Here is an 18691-nt window from a genome sequence, read left to right on the forward strand (position 1 = left end):
CTGGGGAGCCGGGATGCCGCTAGCTTTACCATAATCGTTACTAGTCTGAATGTAGGCCGGATCTTAGACGGCGTGAAACTTCCATTACCTCTAGTTATACCAGTTGAAATATCATCTGCTGAATCAAACCCATGTCCTCTTCATCTGCCACCAGCCCTCCTCAAGTCACCCTCCTAGCAATTATGTTTCCTCTTTGCACTTCAACTCTCAACTCTCCAATCAGTTTTCAAGAAGCTCATCAATGTGCCTTCCTGGTTCTTCAGCCTCCTTTCTTACTATCACCCCACTGAGAGGGACCTACAAACCAAGCCGGCCTTTTAAACAAAAATGACTTTCTTGCTACTCCTCTGGGCCTTTGCATGGCTATTCTTCCCACCTTAAATTCCAGCTCTCCTCCTGGTTACTGTTCCACATATTCTCATCCCTGAAAAACGTGCGTGCAAACCTGCCTGGAGTGGCCTCAGGTGACGCTCCTCCCTGCTGCTCCTTCCTTCACTCTTCAGTTATCCCTCTGGATTTTCTCAGTCAGGTGTCTAACATACATACTCATCTTGCCTTATGTGCTTCATCTCAAAATCTTTCTCAGATAGTTGATGTCTTCCTTATAGACTGTAAGCTTCTCCCAGGCACAGTCTGTGTCTTTTTAACCCAACACTATCCTTCAGCGACCCTGTATGTAGCATCTGGCACATAAGAGAAACTTATCAAATCTACGCTGAATGAGCGGATGAATGGCTCTCCTTAGTCCCACGGCAAACACCTCCAGAACTGGGACTGCCTCCATCGATACTTTACACATCTCCACAACTTTGGGTCCAGTTCTCAGTTGGACAGTCACCATGCATGCAAAGCAGCGTTGTTGGGACTTCACATTCATTCCCCCTGCGACACGCTCCACAGTTACTTTTAATAAAACTCCTTGCTCTGGCAACTTCAGCAAGATTTTAAATAGCACTTCTATCATTAGAGATCTTATGTCAGCAGGGGGACGCTGAGAAAAATCCACCCCTGACTCCAGCCAACAGGAAAGGTGGCAGCACACCAAAAGGCAACCCACCTTATTTCCTACTGGTTATCAATGCCTTTCTAATGGGCCCCTAAAGCGTCCATTTTAAACTTTCCAGACACACACTTGCTGCCATCCACTGTCAAGAGCATGAAATTTTCCACTGTGCCAGGCCCCTGAGCAGAGCTTTCAGAAGTAAAAGTCACTGCCACTCTTCTCCTTTAGCCAGGAAAAAAAATGACAAAAAAAAAAAAAAACCTACACAAAACACAAAGATACCTCAAATGACCCACTGCCTTCTACGACAGCCTCCAACCTTGGCCTTGACGACGTTAGGTATAGCGCCTAGCAGAGACTGCCTGGGTATGTTTACTGCTCTCTCCCAGTCCCCACCCACCATACCAGGAGCCCTAAGACTGTTAAAGGTTGCATAACTTTACAGTGACTTTGGACATGGCTCCCAAATTAAGTGGACTGTTGCAATATTGGACATCCCGGGAGCCCCGGAAGGAAAGGCATCAGAAAGCCCAAAGCCCTTTTGGGGATCCTGAGCTCCCCTTTTGTTTATGAAAGCCAGGGGCAAACCCGACTGGCATGGCTCAGTGGTTGAGCATCGACCCATGAACCAGGAGGTCACTGCTCAATTCTCAGTCAGGGCACATGCCCGGTTGCGGGCTCAATCCCTAGGGTGGGGCGTGCAGGAGGCAGCCGATCAATGATTCTCTCTCATCATTGATGTTTCCATCTCTCTCTCCCTCTCCCTTCCTCTCTGAAATCAATTTTTTAAAAAAAGCCAGGAGCAAGACAAGAGTCTCACAACAGAACGTGGTAGCGGGGAAACCAGTTTGTTTGAGGTACGGAACATAGGAACTTGCCAGCTCCACAGAAGTGAAATAAATTAGGGAGAACAAGGAAATTACTGGCTGGGAGACAGAGTTATTATGAAAAGCTGATTTCACTGTCCAAAAATGTTAGCCTGCATTTATTCTCAAAATTATCCAAATATTTCAGCAATTATCTATTTATATGCTTGTTTTCTGGACATTTCCTTACTGTTTCTCTCCAGTCTTTCATAAAGTGTGAAAGTGATCTGCTTTTGAAACCATTTCCTCCCTTTCATCACAACTGCAAGGCCTAGTTTATCGCCCTTCTGGATCCACAAAGATCTGCACTTGGAAAAGGGTTTCAGCTGGCCTGAAGCAAAGTTTCCTGGAATAGGAAAAAAATGTTTCCTTCACTTTGCTACATAATTAAGTTTGATTTGCATATTTATGCCCTCCAATAGCCACTGTGGACAGTGTTCCAAATGTGCTTTTAAAAGATGTTTCTGCCCAGCTGGTGTGGCTCAGAGGTTAGCGTCAACCCATGAGCCAGGAGGTCACTGGCTCAATTCCCAGTCAGGGCACATGCCTGAGTTGCAGGCTCAGTCCCCAGTGAGGGGCGTGCAGGAGGCATCTGATCTATGTTTCTCTCCCATTGATATTTCTCTCTATCCCTCTCCCTCCCTCTCTAACAATCAATAAAAACATATATTTTTTATAAAAGATGTTTTCGTTTTCTTGGAGAATTCCAGAACTCGAATACAAGATGTGCAAAGATACGAAACAACTCTCTCAGTTGGAACCCAGTTCAATATTACCTTGGCTATGCATTGCTTGCAGACCAACTCCTCTCTGTTTTGTACATTTCAGCAAACAAAGCTCATAATAATGAGCGCATGAGTCATGCGCATGGAGGTGACTTATAATTCAAATTGAATTAACTGTAAATGCAAGCAATTGGGAAAAAAATTAAGGCCTTATGTTCAGTGTTGTCGCTACATTTGTTAGGGATTTCATCCCTGTGTGGAGGCGTTTAGTTCCAGGCTAACATTTGGACAGATGGAAAGCTCCCCTGGAGCACACGGGTCAAAAGAGGCAGTCCCGGGCCTTCTGAGGAAGGGCAGGCAGCCTCCTGGCCCCAGCTCCCCCGTCTCACTCACACCAGCCCGGACAGAGCGCTCCTGCATTTCAGAGGCTGCAGCTACAAAATCAGTGTGTGGGTTGTGAAATCTCTTACAAATTAGAAAGCGATGGACAAATGTTTGCTGTTGCTTTTCGTATTATGGTCATTCGTATAAAGTGAGTTTCTCTGTGCATATTTCTTCCTGCAGGTATTTTGGCAAGCATGACCCAATACGCTCAGGATATCAAATGATTAGTAATATGTCCAAAGTAAGGAGAGATGTGCAAAGGTAGGGGAGGGTCAACACAAATGTTCAAAAATTGAATTCAACCATATTAAGCATATATAGCTAATACATTTTTATAGCATATAGCTAATAATTTTATTGGCCATACCCTCCAAGAATTTTCTGTATGGGGACACTGTTTATAATTTTATGAGACAAACAGCATGTTTTCATCTATATATTAAAAGAAAACACTAAATGCAATAAGAATGACACCAAATTAATTATATAGCTCATTTCGCTTTTCCTTTTAAAATATTTTTCTGTTTTCCAAATTCCCTTTCATGATTATCTTTATCCCTTGTCATCATAAAAAAAAAATAAAGACTTCATAAGAAGCACTGTGAAAAATGCAAGAGAGTAAGGGGCATGCCCCACTCTGGGTAGAGGAGATGAATGAGGTTTTTGATAGAAGATTTAGGTGAGTCAGATTAAGCATCCCTCTCTTTGGGGAAGGATTCCAGGATAGGCCACAACTGGAACATATAATGACCTCATGATTAACAGATTCCAACACATTTAGGAGTAATGACATCATTCCAAAGCCACTATCCTACTGCCTCACTGTCACGTTAACCATGCAGAGAACAGTGAGGACTATGCCGGTTACTAGCAGAGGAGGGAAATGAGATGAGCCACCCAAACCATTCCCAACTACAGGTGGGGCAAAAGTAGGTCTACAGTTATGAATATACAAGACACAGAGTTTATTCCTATATAATTATTTATTAATTACGGTATTATTTTCATATGAACAACTGTAAACCTACTTTTGCCCCACCCTGTACATGACTCTTAATCCACATTCAACCTGCAGATCCAATCCACGGAAATTTATGGAACTGGAGACATATTAGCCCTCCTCTAGTCAAAGCTTGGGCTACCCACACTCCCCAGCTGACCTCAAATAGTCCCATAGATTTAAATAACAGCTACAGGTTCACAACTCCTGATTACCTCAGCCACTTCCTGTCCTTTGAGTTCCTCCTAAGAGCGTCCATCCTTGCCCCATCGCAGACTGTCCTCCACACAGCACCCTGAGTGATCAATTAGATCTACTTCACTCAGAATAAATGCTAAGTCTAACTTATCTGAGCTTATCTCTCCCCCCGCCCCCCAACATTCCTCTGAACCCTGGCTTCTGGCAGGCTGGCCTCCCTGACAGTCACAGAACTCATTCCTTTTCCCATGAGGTCTCTCCTCAATTATCACCTTAATAAAATTGCCAAATTTGGCCAATAAAAATATAGGATGCCCACTCAAGGTTGAATGGTATATAAATAATAAAGTGTTTTTAACTCTAAGTATGTCCCAAGTATGAGCTTACCAACTGAGGCTGCAATATCAAGTGATAAAGCAGAAGTTTCACAGCTGTCAGGGCGTTGGTTAAAGGAAACATGGAAAGCGTAGTGAAAACTGGGATTAGCCCAAAATGAATTATAGGGTGATGTGACTCTAAAAAGGTAAAAGATAAAGGGTGACCACAATAAGAAGGGCGAACCTTCCTGGTCAAGAGCAGGTCCCACCCGCCCCCCCCAAAAAAAAAGAAGGTCAGGCTAGATCACAGCAGTGGACAGTAGCGAGACATTGGACATTAGCAAGATGTCAGTAAGGAGCAGGAAGCAGTTCCCTTAGGGTGAAGGAGCAGGCAGGCATGAAGGTGGGCGGGGCAGGGCTGTGGAGCTCCACTGATGAGGGGCTGATCTTCCCCGGAGCATCTTTCCTTCCAGTCCCTGACTCCTGGGTACTAACCATTTCTGTTCCCAGGTTAAATTCCTCCCCATTCCCTGATCTTCCCGCAGGAAGTCACCTTTCTCCTGAGCAACCAGAAAAAGCCATGTTTTGCATGCTATTTTTAACTGGAATTACTCACTGGCCTGCTTCTCTACGGTCTTTGAGTGCAGAGTTGGTCTTGCCCATCTCTGTGACCTGCAGGACGCCGCATTCACGGTAGTTTCTCGATACATGTGTGTCCCTGAATGCTGGGGAGTTTACATTTTCTGGGGTAATAAATATGAAGCCCACAGTCCTAGAACCAAGGTGCACTAATCATGTCAAGGGCCTGAGCTACGGGCTTCTGTGAAGCTCTGGCTGGGCTGTGCCTGAGAAACCAAAGCAGTACCCACCAAGGAAGGGGCTCTCACCAGGTCCAGGAGCCAGGTCAGCTGCACAGAGGTCCACAAGACAATGGGAGTTCAGGTCTGGTGGGGGGAGCGGCGGGGGCAGGCAGCATAGCCTCAGACTGAGGACTCAGTAGCCCAAAACACCTCAGTGGGAATCCTACCTTTAATGCATATAACCTTGGGCAAGTTACTTACCTTCTCTGTGCCTTCATCTGAAAGTGTCTTCATCTGAAAAATGACTACCTCCTTGGCTCTGAAGATGAATTAAGATAACCCCTGTAAAACTCTTAGCGGAGTGCTGGACACATGGTCTCATTACTTAATGGTGGTAGCTCTCATTACTGCTATCAGATCAATGGTGTTTATTAAATGCCTTTTATGTGCCAGACATTCTGTTAGTTGCTAAGATACAAATATATTTAAAAGCTGTTACAGTAACTCCAAAAGGTTGGGCTCACTGGCTAAAAAGGACTATGAGAGCACCATAAGTTAAGGATTAAGCGACACTTAGTTGAGGAGATGTGCAATGGGGCAGTTAGTGAACTCAACTTGAAACCATGTCAGGATATTGAAATGGACATGGCCCTCAGACAACCAAGAATGTAGGATGTAAGAGGGATCCGTGCAGCAAATGGAGTCTGAGAGCCACCCCGCATAATGAGTCAGTGAAACAGTAAGAACAGGTGAGCCGTCTGAGTGTGAGAAGGTAAGATCAGAAAACAGGCTTGATGTTACTAAGAAAGGGGAAGACAGAAAAAGATCAGCAAATTTGTAGGTGAAGTTGGTATAAGGAAAACTTACAGACTACAAATCTCAATCAACATGAAGGAGTACACAGGGCCTCTCTATGTGCTACAGGACTGCACAGAGGGGCTGGTGGAGTGCAGATATGAATGCAGCATCCAGGTTTGTGGGGCAGGGTATAATCTGGTTTGTAAAATATTTTGAATATCACGCCTTCTTAGGGTACCATCTAAGTAAAAACTCCAGATACCGTAACAGAAATGATTACAATATGAAATAAATATGTGTTAGGAAAAATACTCATTTCAGTCTATGTTTTTCTTCTTTATGACACGTTTTGATATTTGTGTTTATTTTTTTATCAAAAATTTTCTAAATGCAGACTATCACTTGGAATTCTTGATTTTCATGGGGTCAACATGGACACATAGTCAGAATTTCTATGATGTACTATTACATCAGTATTCACTGGTATACACACAGCTGTACACCCCTTTTTATGGACAGTGGCAACTGTGCCATTATGTTGATTTGTTGTCATTTAACATTTATTCACAAGCCACAATATGCTAGGCATTGAGATGTTTTTCTATTCAGAATTCAACAGCTAGTGCCATACCCACCTGATGAACTGCTCCTGATCTGATGTCTATGATCAAAAGACCTTGTGGCTGGGGCTTCCTCATGGTTTTTCTAGGTGTGACTAAGTCATTTCCCCTTACATTTCATTTTGAAAGTCAGTTCTCTGTTGTGAGGAGTAAGAGTGATTTCACTTTCTGAAATCTTGTACCTCTAGGAAATGTTCATGTGCCCAGTATTTGTACTTGCCCTTGTTGGCCTCCATTAGAAATGTAGTTTTAGAAATTAAAGCCATAGTTTAAACAATAAAGAATTTAAATTAAAAAAAAGAAATTAAAGCCATCCAATGACTCTTTACATCCATGTTGTGTGGTATCCCTTTAATACATAATTTTGTCTTACTGATAAGCTGTGATAAAAAATGTGCATTTAAATATTAGCTAAGCCTGATTTTGTTGTAATTAAGTCCAAACTGGGTGTCATGGTCTACTAAGTATAATCTTTGGTTTTAACAGACAAGAAATGCGGTTATTTATGACTTTCTGTATCCTCTAGAGACTTAAAAATTACTATTAAAATTCCAATTGAAAAAGTAAAATCTCTCTGGTTACACAAAAGTCATAAATAGTGTCTCTCTAATTTGCATAATACTCCAGTACAACTCCTTTTTACACATGGAGAAATAGAGGCACAAAGAAAATAAGACGTTTCACTGAAGCCTCACAACTAGATAAATTAATGTCTTCCTACTTAGAAAAGCACTTCAAAAAGATCTGATCCTCTTTTTGCTAACAACTTCATGTGCAAAAAAGGAAAACAAATATTTCCTCCTTCCTCTGTGAGGGCCATTAAAATCTCCCTAAAGACTCCAGAAAGGCTCTGGTCTTATTAAAGACATGCTATAAAACATACAAACAATATAGGTAGAAGTGTTTCTATACTATCAGTGGGCTCTGTAGACTGTTAATGAAATTTCCCACCAGGAAAAATACAGAGAGGGGAGAAGGGACTAGACACAAAATTAAGATCTATTCATGGGTGAGCCAAATTCAAACATTTGCAGGAGAGCCTATGAAGACTATCCCATTGGTTGCTGCTTTAAAAATGTGTTTTGCAGTATCAAGGAGATAGTGTGGATATCTTTTACCAAAACTGTGACTCAATGAAATAAATATGTATTATATTACTTAGTCATCTCTTTAAAGGCCATTATGAAAATCATCAACAATGGTTACCACTGGTTTATATTTTCATATAGTTTGAATTCTTATGATGAGCATTCTTTTTTATTGCTTTTAGATAGAGAGGAAGGAGGGGAAGAAGGGGGGCGGGAGGGAAGAAGGGAGAGAGGGAGGGAAACATCGATTTGATGTTCCACTTATTTATGCATTCATTGGTTTGATTCTTATATGTACCCCGTCTATGAACTGAACCCACAACCTTGGTGTATCAGGACAATGCTCTAACCAAGTGAGCCACCAGGCCAGGGCCAATGAGCTTTAATTATTTTTAATATAAAAGTTCATTTCTACCATTTTAAATCTTAATAATTAGATTCCCACCTCATAGATTATGCAGGTCAAATTTTAAATTGCAATAAATTGAAATTAATTGCTTTCCTCAATAGCACAATATTTTCCGGAACTCTTTCCCCCAGGTACTATTTGTGCATTTTTTAATCACAAATGAAGTTTAATATTAGTTTGGGACAAACACAACAGATTCTGAAAGCACTGTACTCTAACCTAGAATTTATTTATGGGTTATCTACCATACTGGAGTTTACATGAATATCTGAGAATTTAATTCTGTTACTTTTGTGATAAACCTTAATATTCCCAAGTGTGTTAACAACACTTAGGTCTTGGTGCTTTACAAGACACTGAAAACATGACTTGATTACATTTCATTTGATTCCAATTAAAAAGCACTTAAGAAGTTTCTACTGAATTAGATTACACTGAATGTTTCTATAGAAAACACTTCATTATCTGAGGCAGCTTTAATTTAAAATGATCACAGAGAGTGAAAAACACTGTTCATTTTAATAAAATGGGCTTAATCCCATATCATTTCACAATTGCATGCAGTAGATTTTGGTTTATTAAATAAATGTACAAGGGTGCGGGCAAAAACATCTATAAAACTGAGTGCTTCATTCAGTTCACACAAGACAAATCTAGTCACATGGCTTTTAAGTCTTAACAGAAACCAGAAATACTGCCCCCCCCAAAAAAAATTAATAAAAATGAGGAGATAATATCAAGACAAGTGAAAATAATGCCTTTTCATTAAATTTTTAAGCAGTGAATTTTACAATTAATTAAAAATGAAAACAAACTTCAGAGCAAACATATTAAGCAGCCATAGTCAAATAAAAATACAGGGTGCCACCAAACATAGCATTTCTCCTTTTAACCAAAGGAATACCTTGAAATCAAATTATTATATATATAAAAATCAGGACAAACTAAAAATTTTTGGCCTTCCCAACAGTGTTAAGCAATTTTCTAAAATGTTATTATTTTCAAGCCCCAATCTGAGATCCAAGAATGGAAAATTATGATTAAAAACAAAAAGATGATTAAAAGTAAATACCTAAATTCAGTTATTTTGTACTAAGCATAAACTGCTAGCTTTCATTGGACAGAAATTTGTATACACATTTGGCATGCCCATCTCTGATACTTCAGGAATAAAGACAACTTTGTGGTTTGTGGTTAGTGATTAAGTACCAAGTGAACCTGTGAGTGTTCTTGTATAGGAAAAACTGCAACATTTTGAACGTTTCACACTTGTAACAATGTCTTTATTATGCTTTCCAGAATTAATTGACCTAAAATCCAGCGACTCCAAGATATATCTATTGGATAATTAGAACTCTAAGGACCAACAAATAAAACACATTATTGACTTTTAGATCTTCAATCAAACAAATATTTACAACTGCAATTTGTGAAAATAATTTCCTTTTAGGTTGGCATCATCTCAAAATCTGTGCTACTGATCTGAAGCATATCAGGATCATCAACACCCTCCTCCAAAATTGAGATTGAAATATAAAAACAATGCATCCTTTAGCACAACTTGCACCTACCCTCCCAGCCTGGGTGGATCTCCTGTGAAAACTCATTATTTTTAAGCTTCTTTGAAAGTCTGTCTGACCTTGAGACCAAGAACAGCAGGGAGGATAAGGAATAGTGACCTGCTTTAGTGACCAGTAGCTATAGATATCAGAGAATGTGTTTGTTGTCAATGATCGTTGCTGAAATCTGTCTATACCACACGGGAACAATCAATTTTGTAAATGATTGCAATAATCAAGGAAATTGCCTAATTTATAAATCCTTGCATACAGCATCTTAATGGATTCCTCCATTTTAATGCTGATGCCTTCAGAGCTAAATGAATTGTTGTCCAGGCTGTCATTACACGAAATGATAAAAACATTCCGTCTGGTGGGGAAACCACATCTCATGGATATTCAGACTCTCAACCCATAATCACTCATTAGTGACTTCCATGAAAGTTTCACACTGCTAAGCCTCAGGAAGAGCGAAAGAGCCGGCTCGTATCTGCACTCTCCTGTAAATGCCTGCTTTCGTTTAGAAATCTGAACAAATTACCTTTCCCTGAACTGTAATGCACTGGTTGTGTCCTCAGTTCTGACAGCCCCATATTGTCAAAGGTGATCCTTTTTTCCTGGGCTGTTTTTTTGTGTGTGTGTGTTTTTACCACCGACCTCAGCATCAGCAGGTTCGGCCACTCTCAACTTTCAAATCCTAAAGTACATCAACACGGAAGATTACGGATGCACCCAAGCAAATGGGTGACATCCCACCCTTGCGCTCCTGCTCACAGGTAAACCTACAGATGGTCCATGGAAACCGAGGCTGCACACTTAGCTCTCGCCCTGAGCCCGCCACACGTAGATTGCTCTCTTCAGTTAAACCCTGGCCAATTGATTCCAGCCAATAGTGTGCTGTCAGTACTTTACTTACTGCTCAATCTCACTAACCTGACATTTATGGTGCACTGATTGGCCTCTGTCAGTGGTGCTGGTTGTAAATTCACTTTGAAAAGCTTTGTGTTAACAGCCTTCAACCAGGCTCCAAGAAGAGTACGAACAGGCAGCCTGACAATTGCTCGACCTCCTGCCCTTATTACAGTGAGTAAATCAGGGTTTGAGCCATTAGGCTGGAGCCTGGGGCCTACACAAAAAGGATTGACATGACGAAAGGTCAACCTCTGTCACACATGTGTAACAATTTGGATAATGGAATTCTGTAACTTATCTGAGTGAGGTGGCAAATGCTTACAAGGAAAAGTATATTCTGCTCTGGCTTCTCTGGCTTTTATGCTAAGTAGTTATACCGGAGTCTGTATTTCTTGTGTAAATACACAAGGAATGCCTGAACTCACGAAATCTTGGAGTACATACGATTCTTAAAAAGAAAGAAAGAAAAAGACAGAGCAAGGCAGTCTAAAAGCGGTTCTGTGCACGCACTTAAAAACGGCAAAACATTCCCCCTACACTATCAACGCATCACATCCACTCTCCGAGAAAAGGGAATTTTGATACTGTGGACATGGTTCCTCAGCTAGCTACTAGGCAGTTTTTGTATTCATTTTTTAAAACCCATAGTGTTATACTCCAACTATAAGTGATTTCTGGATAACAATAAATTTACTCCAATAATTAAAACTGCCTTAATTGGCACTGAACCATAAAGGCTCCCCTGCAGGCTCTCAGACCCAGTGTTGCCATAATCACATTTTCACCAGATCGCTTGCTGCCATGCAGTCACGGGGGTGGCGGGCGGGTACCTCATCTATCCAGGAACGTCTGAGACTCTAATTTGAATTTCTCTACCCCACTTGTAAGTCAGTTTGAAAAAACAATTTTTTTAAATTATATAAGAAAATATGCAGTCAAAAAATACTTAAATTATTTTCTTTACATGGATAAATGCTATCAATAAAAGAAGAAATCTGTAAACAACAGATAAACTGAACTGACTAATGAGATACAAAACATATCACTCTTTATAAAGCATTTGCAACTAACGCACTGTAGCGTCACATGCATATCTGGATGAAACCTCGCTAGCATGAGAATTTCCAAATGGCTGTTATAATTCTTTTTTTTTTTTTTTTTTTTTTTTTTTTTTTTTTTTTTTTTTTTTTTTTTTTTAAAGCAGAGTCATTTTGGGACTTAGAAAACCAAGGTGGCACTGTCCAGGGGGATGCATAAGTTAAAAGGAATAAGACTTTACATGGTTCTTTTCAAAGCCAATTTTAAGTACTAAGTTTTGATTTTTAACACAATGCTGGAAACCATTCCAACAGGCAGCAGATGGTTTTACAGTTTATGTAAAACTACAAAATGCTCACACTCTATCAAATGGGCACCACTGTAAAAGACATCTTCAAATCAAATGAGGCAAAACCAAAGAGATATACCAGCTGTCACCCTGCATAATTTAAAATATAACAGTAACATTACTATGGTTTATTTTTAAGGAGAAATTATTTGGATTTCATAAAACTGACACATTCAAAACCAAGCTGACAAGCAGTCTAGTGTATTAAATGATAAATTACTGAGAAACACAATTTTTACTTCACGATAACTGTGACAGCCACATAATTCTATCCCCCTGGTGTTTTGATGAGTCAAGCCAAATTGAGCCAAATCTATAAAGCAAAATATGGAGTATATAGTTACAGTACTATCACTGGAACCATTTTTAAATGATTTTAATTTGATTTTAAAATTATTTTAATTTAAAATAGTTAATTTTAAATAATTTATTTCAACATCTAAATCCATACAAATGGGTAAGTACTATAAATGGAATTGGGTCATTTATAGAAACATAAAATACATTTAAAATATAAAATCAATTCATTTCCTGCTAGTACCAATTACCTATGATGGTTTTGAAATATAAACATGCAGCAACGTGTAATATATTTTTAATATTGGTTTTCATTAAAGTCTTTTGACCTAACTTAAACGTTAATGATGAAAAATAGACCATTTGCTTAAAAGCAACATTCTTATTAAATCTAAAATATTATGGCACAACATCAAACCACAAAGAGAACCATATTATGTTATCCCTTTTGATTTTCTGAAGAAAAATAATGAAAGTGTCCACATAGTACAAGTGAAAATGAGACACTCAAATTTACTCAGGCAAAAGGAAAACAGGTTCTGTAAAATTAAATCCCTTTCTAGTACCTTGACTGTAATCCTAACAAGTCACTACATTAGTTCAATTAGCAGAATAATTTTTTTAGGGTGAAAATAAGTACAATTTATTTTGTCATCATTGCTAAAATTTCTTGTCAAATCAGACTTTGAATTGAAAGGCCTGAGTAATTCTGGCCTATCTTAAACTGTAACTATTTTAAACTTCCGTATTTTATTCCAGTAGAATTTTAAGTATACAGTGTACATTCCTCAGGTCCAGCCATATTAAATTCTGATGTTAAACAGAAAGGGGAAACCATGTGCAACTAGATTAATTTATCTCAAAGGGAAAAGAACACATTAATAATTGAGATAATGTTTTCATAAATGTTGGAATCAAATGTGCCTTTTCACCTCTTTATTAGAAAACACATTAGGATAAAATTATCTCACTCTCATCAATAAGACCTAATTGCTGAGAAAGACTATGTTTTCTTTGCAAAACATTCAGAAAGATTTTTCCCATTACGTCCAAGGAGCTAGAAATATATCATGCATTCAAGTCTTGTTGGAATAAATGTACATAAGCAAGGCAAGTGATTATTTAATCCATCCTGTAATGTTTTTGTTTTAAACTATCTGAATTTATTATTTCTTGTAGAACATATTAAAATTCTGATTTTAAAAGAAACTGGCCAAAAAGAGATTATTTGGCTTTTAGCTTATTAATCTCCTTAAATTACAAAAAAATTACTGTCATTTGTTGCTAAAAAAAGAAAAACTCTTAGAACTTCCCATAAACACTCAAAAAAGTCAAAACATATTGAAGGTAACAGAATGATATTGAACTTTCTTTAAATTGCTATATTCTTAAGAACCAGGATTATACACAAAGATGATGTTAGCACACTTACAAACCAATCAAACAAGCTCTCCATAGCTGATGTATGTTAAATATTAAAAAGTCATTTTTCTACAAAGAAAATATAGCTTTTAATTATTAAACAAAAGAAGTAACTAAGGTGAATCTGATGTTTTCTCTAATAAGCCTTCATGTGTATAATAAAGTACAACCATACTAAAAACAATGAACTGTAAACTGAAACAAAAATCCATCATCTACTTGGAAACAGTGACGGGAAAAGATTAGCAATCCATTTATTGTACTGAAATAAAGATAAGTAACCCTGGTGAGATCCATCAGGACCTGAGTATTGAACTCTAAATATAAAGACATTTCTTCATCAGCAAGTGACTTGAAAAAAAAAATGTGAGAAAGAAAAACGATTCCAGTTGACTTTTAAAATAAAATAGTCATGATTCAACTGCTTTTAATTTTTTAAAGATCTGCTTTATGTCAATGTGATATTCTGGAAGATATCTAAAAGAGTGTGTTTTTAAAATGGATAATTTTTACATGAGTCACACAATAAATAATTATTGCCAAAATTTCCTATAGACCTACAGTGTATTCCAATTACTGATTCTTTCTAAATATAAATAATAAAATGATTAAAAATTTTCACAATTGAATTAGGTTTGAAAGGAAAGAATAAAATTTAAGGAACAATGCAACATTTAGAATCTTCTGTTATAAATATAACTTAATTCAAATAGTCACATTTCATAAAAATAATAAATCATAATGCTTAAAAATAAATGATACTAATAAAAATCTGAAACCTATTAAAGAGCTTTTTCTTACCAATAGACATCGACTCTAAGTTCCCTGGCCCCAGTCAGTTACATTTTACATGATCCCTCAGGAGACTGATACATTTCATGGCTGCATTTAATATCCCTTCAATCTCCTAAACGTGTGTTATTCTAACTGTTCCTACAATGATAAAAACAAATAGACTGTCCTGAATTGGGAGAAGGGACCTGTAGATCATTAATGCATACACCAAGCAACTCATTTTTATAACATAGAACCACTTCTATGCATCACCCCCCCCAATACACTCAACTCACACAAACAACAGGTAAAACTCACTTTATGTCTATTGAAATATCAACAACAACAAAACCTAATTAAATTTCCCAGTCTGTTTACTAAAACAGAATTTAAACTTCATCAAGTACAAGTAAAGGTAATAAAAGAAAGGCTCCATGTTTTTAGTTTATTATATATCAACCATGTTCTACATGCATAGTGGTCTCCTAACAACATCCCAATCATCCACAGACATTTAGGGGAAAAAAAAGACACAACACTTAAAACTATAGGATTTTTTTCTTCATGTTTATGGATTTGTCCCCTGGCACTCTAACCCCAAGTCATCACAGGGCAATAATGTTCACTTTTAACAGTTTCAGATAGAGCAAATCTGTACCACTGAACAATTACTTTATAATTTCCTCAGAAAAGTATTGGCAGATCTTTAACTGTATGGTATTAGAGTTCCTAATAACACCACTGGAACATGAAAACTGATTAGAAGAGTTTTGTAAACTTTAAACCGCATTGGAGGTTACGATTAATTAGTCAGGAACAAAAAACAACTGGGAAATATTTCGAAACCAGACGCTTTGATTATTTCCCACTTGTCATTTTTTTCTATCCAAAAGCTCTAACTTCTAACGTGCCTCTAATGTACCATACCAGGCCATTTTCTCCTGCCTTCTTTTCCTATAAAAATTTCTGTTAAAAAGAGAAAAAGCACTATTTGGTAAAATAAATATGCCCAACTTTTTTTTCCTCAGTCAAGAATCTTATGCAGAAGGACTAAATTTCACTTTGGGAGTGAAATGAAACCTGGGAACCAGGCACAGGCACCAGCAGATAACTGTAGGAAACTCAGCTCATACCCTACGCAAGCATGTCAAACTCGTTTAAATAAAGAGGCCTGCGAGCCGCCAGTTTGACATGCTTGCCCTATAGGGTATGTAGCCCATATCCCCTATTCGGTCATCTTGGGGTGTTGGGCTGTGAGCTCATCCTCTTAGCTCCTCCCCCATTCAAGGAGGCTTTGGGACACAGGCCTCAACATCCCATTGCCAACAGTTATGTAAGGGTTCTGGAGGCTGGATCTGCTTTTCACAACACTGTATCTCCAAGGCCTAACATAGTGCTGGGCAGAATGAGTGCTCAGCAAAAATATGACTGGGTTATTGAGTCCCATGAGTTTTAGTTAGTGAATAGGAGGCAGCTCACAGTGAAAATAATCATCTTGACTGGCCACCGAGCCAAGTGTGAGGGGCAAGCTGCTGTAGAAATGACCCATTAATGGAGCCCTAAGGTCCATGCCAACTTGGCTGCTGACATTTCAGAAACTTCCTTCTCTGGCTATTCCCACTCCATTATATTGCCTGGCCTCGGTCAGGCAAGATGCTAGAAGTCTTACCCTGAAGAGTAAGACTTCTAGCATCTTGTATTTCATAAATAACTCCAGGGGTGGGAGGTGGCTAACCTGTGGGGGCATGACCTACAGGCTAAGGGTCTATCTCTGCAGGAGTGGACCTCAACAATCAACCATGAAGCTTTGGGAGAAAGCTCTGGTTAACCCAGCCTTGGGCAAACTACGGCCCACGGGCCGGATCCGGCTGTTCTATCCGGTTCTCTTGCTCTCCCCTCCGCTCCTTTACTTTGAATTTATATCAGTTCACACAAACACTCCATCCATGCTTTTGTTCCGGCCCTCCGGTCCAGCTTAAGAACGCATTGTGGCCCTCGAGTCAAAAAGTTTGCCCACCCCTGGGTTAACCTTTTTCAAAGAGGTGGTTTATTTTTAAATAATAGTGTCAGGTAAGATTGTGCTATTGAAGCATTTTCTTCAACTGGGTTATTGTCACAAAGTGTCCCTGTGTTTTGATTTTTTATTTTCTTGAAGACTGCATCACTGTTACTGCAAAAGACAACAGAGAAGAACCCGAACTTGTGATTTCTGATTCACGATACTATAATTTGCTTACTGCGGGAACTTTGAAAGTTATGAACGTAACATGTTGCCGTCTCTCAGATTCGGTGTTTACAAAATTGTTTTTATCTGACAAAATGAGCTTGACTCTTTCCTCCTATTTATGCTTATGTTCCTTTTTGCCCAGTCCACAAAAACACACTGGAAGAGCTTAGAATGGGACAAAAAGTTCACCCAGCTTACACCCCAAGGCCCAAGCCCTCTGCTCCATCTCCTCAGCTGGTTTCTCTTTCAAGAAGCCAGGATATCAAAGACCAAATCCATCTCAGCTGCAACAGAGGCTCCTTAAGGGATTCCACCGTCGGAAACCTGCAGGCCCTGTGTCCCTCGGTTGCCTTTGTGTCAGGTGGAGCACCTCACGTCTTTACAGCAGACGGTGAAACACCAGGCATTTGCATGACCGGAGAAATCTATTCGCCACTATTACTCTCTAGGAAACAAGGGAAGCTCTCCCCGAAGTTGCCACCCTCCAAGGGCCAGGCTCTCGGCGGCCCAAATCTCTGGCTCCGTGAGGCGGGGGGCGACTTACCTCCCAGAGATGCTGCGTGTTTCTCACCGCGCCGGCCTGCACCTTCTCTGGGGGCAGGAGCACGCCCTGGAAGGGCCCGATCCAGGTGCCCTGCTGGATCCTCTGCGCCGCGCAGATGCCGTAGGCCAGGCCGGGCACGGTGCTGGTGCACAGGCACACCTCGCGCGGCAGGTCCCGCAGCCACTCGGGCATCTCCGGCGGGGGCGCGGCGGCCGCGGCGCTGCCCGTGCTCACCAGCCGGCGCAGCGAGTGCAGCGGCCCGTGCATGGGGCACTCTCCGTGGCGGTTGTCCGCGCACATGTCGCAACCTGCCGGGGATACGCGGGAGGGAGGGAGGGAAAGGAGAGGTTAACTGGCAGCTCCAGAGGCCCACCCTCCGGTAAATTCCCGAGACAAAAGCATCCCCACCCCCTGAGCCACCTGCAAGGGAGGTGAAGGCGTGAGGGCGCTGAGGCTACTGGGAGTAGGGGGAGAGGTGAACCCAAATCGCTCCCTTGGAATTTGCTGAACCCAAATCCGCCTGGTACTGGGTCAGAACCCCGGGACCCCTAAATGCCTTCCGAACTGGGTGTGGGCGGCGTTGTGGTCTCCGCTGAACCGACGGTTCGCGCCTTCTCCTCCCGGCTTCTAGCTCTCCCTCTCCCCTCTGTCTCCAGTTCCCTCTGATCCTCCCGGTCCCCGCGAGTTCTCTCGATCAGGTGTTTCCAAGGGTGTTTATTGTACCAGGAAGAAAGCTCGAGACAGACAGCCCGTCTCTGGCCAATTTGATATCTGGGAGAGATTCTACATGAGTCGCCCGGAGACATTTGGCTCGCCTCTTTTTACAAAGATACAAGACACTTTGAAAGTCACCAGTGCAGGTGGGCAGCGCCATTCCCACTCCTCCGGCCCCAGGCCCCCACTCCAGCGCCCCAGAGGGCAGAGCCGGAGCCCCAGACACAGCCCCCGGGGAGCGCGGGATCCCTCAGCGCCCGCCAGTGCCCACTCTACGAGCTTCAGCCAGGCGGGCGGGGGTTGATGGGGAGAGGAGGGATGTTCCGGCGGGTTAGGGGAGTCCATGCTTGCGTGCCAGCTCTTCCCAGAAGCCAAAAAGAAACAAATAGCAAATTTAACGATCGGGGTAATGGGTCTTTAATGATCAGAATACAGGTTCCATGGAGAGGGCCCCAACTCCTGCCCAGACGGTGGCCGCCCAGGCTAAATGCTATCACCTGCCGTATACACTGTGAGTTGTTGCGAAGCTGTCTCTCTCCGATGTTCCCCAGCTCGAAGGGACCCCCACCCTGGGGGGCCGGGCTGTAGACACCCAGTGTGCTTCCACTCAAACTCGAGGTAAGAGGCCAGGCGGCCGCGGGGAGCGG

At 40.8% G+C, this 18691-nt stretch overlaps 1 protein-coding gene across 2 annotated transcripts in view; it reads right to left on the reverse strand.

The window, feature by feature from the left end:
- The window catches only part of PRDM6 (PR/SET domain 6), a 99006-nt gene that overhangs the window by 71290 nt on the left and 9025 nt on the right, over positions 1–18691 (reverse strand). For both annotated transcript variants that reach the window (XM_080679618.1, XM_080679617.1), the window contains one exon: positions 17331–17638. In XM_080679618.1, the coding sequence (XP_080535744.1) occupies positions 17331–17638 (308 nt within the window). The remainder of the gene's footprint in view (positions 1–17330; positions 17639–18691) is intronic.

Source organism: Plecotus auritus (assembly GCF_963455305.1).
Source record: "Plecotus auritus genome assembly, chromosome: 7".
NCBI classification, from domain to species: domain Eukaryota; kingdom Metazoa; phylum Chordata; class Mammalia; order Chiroptera; family Vespertilionidae; genus Plecotus; species Plecotus auritus.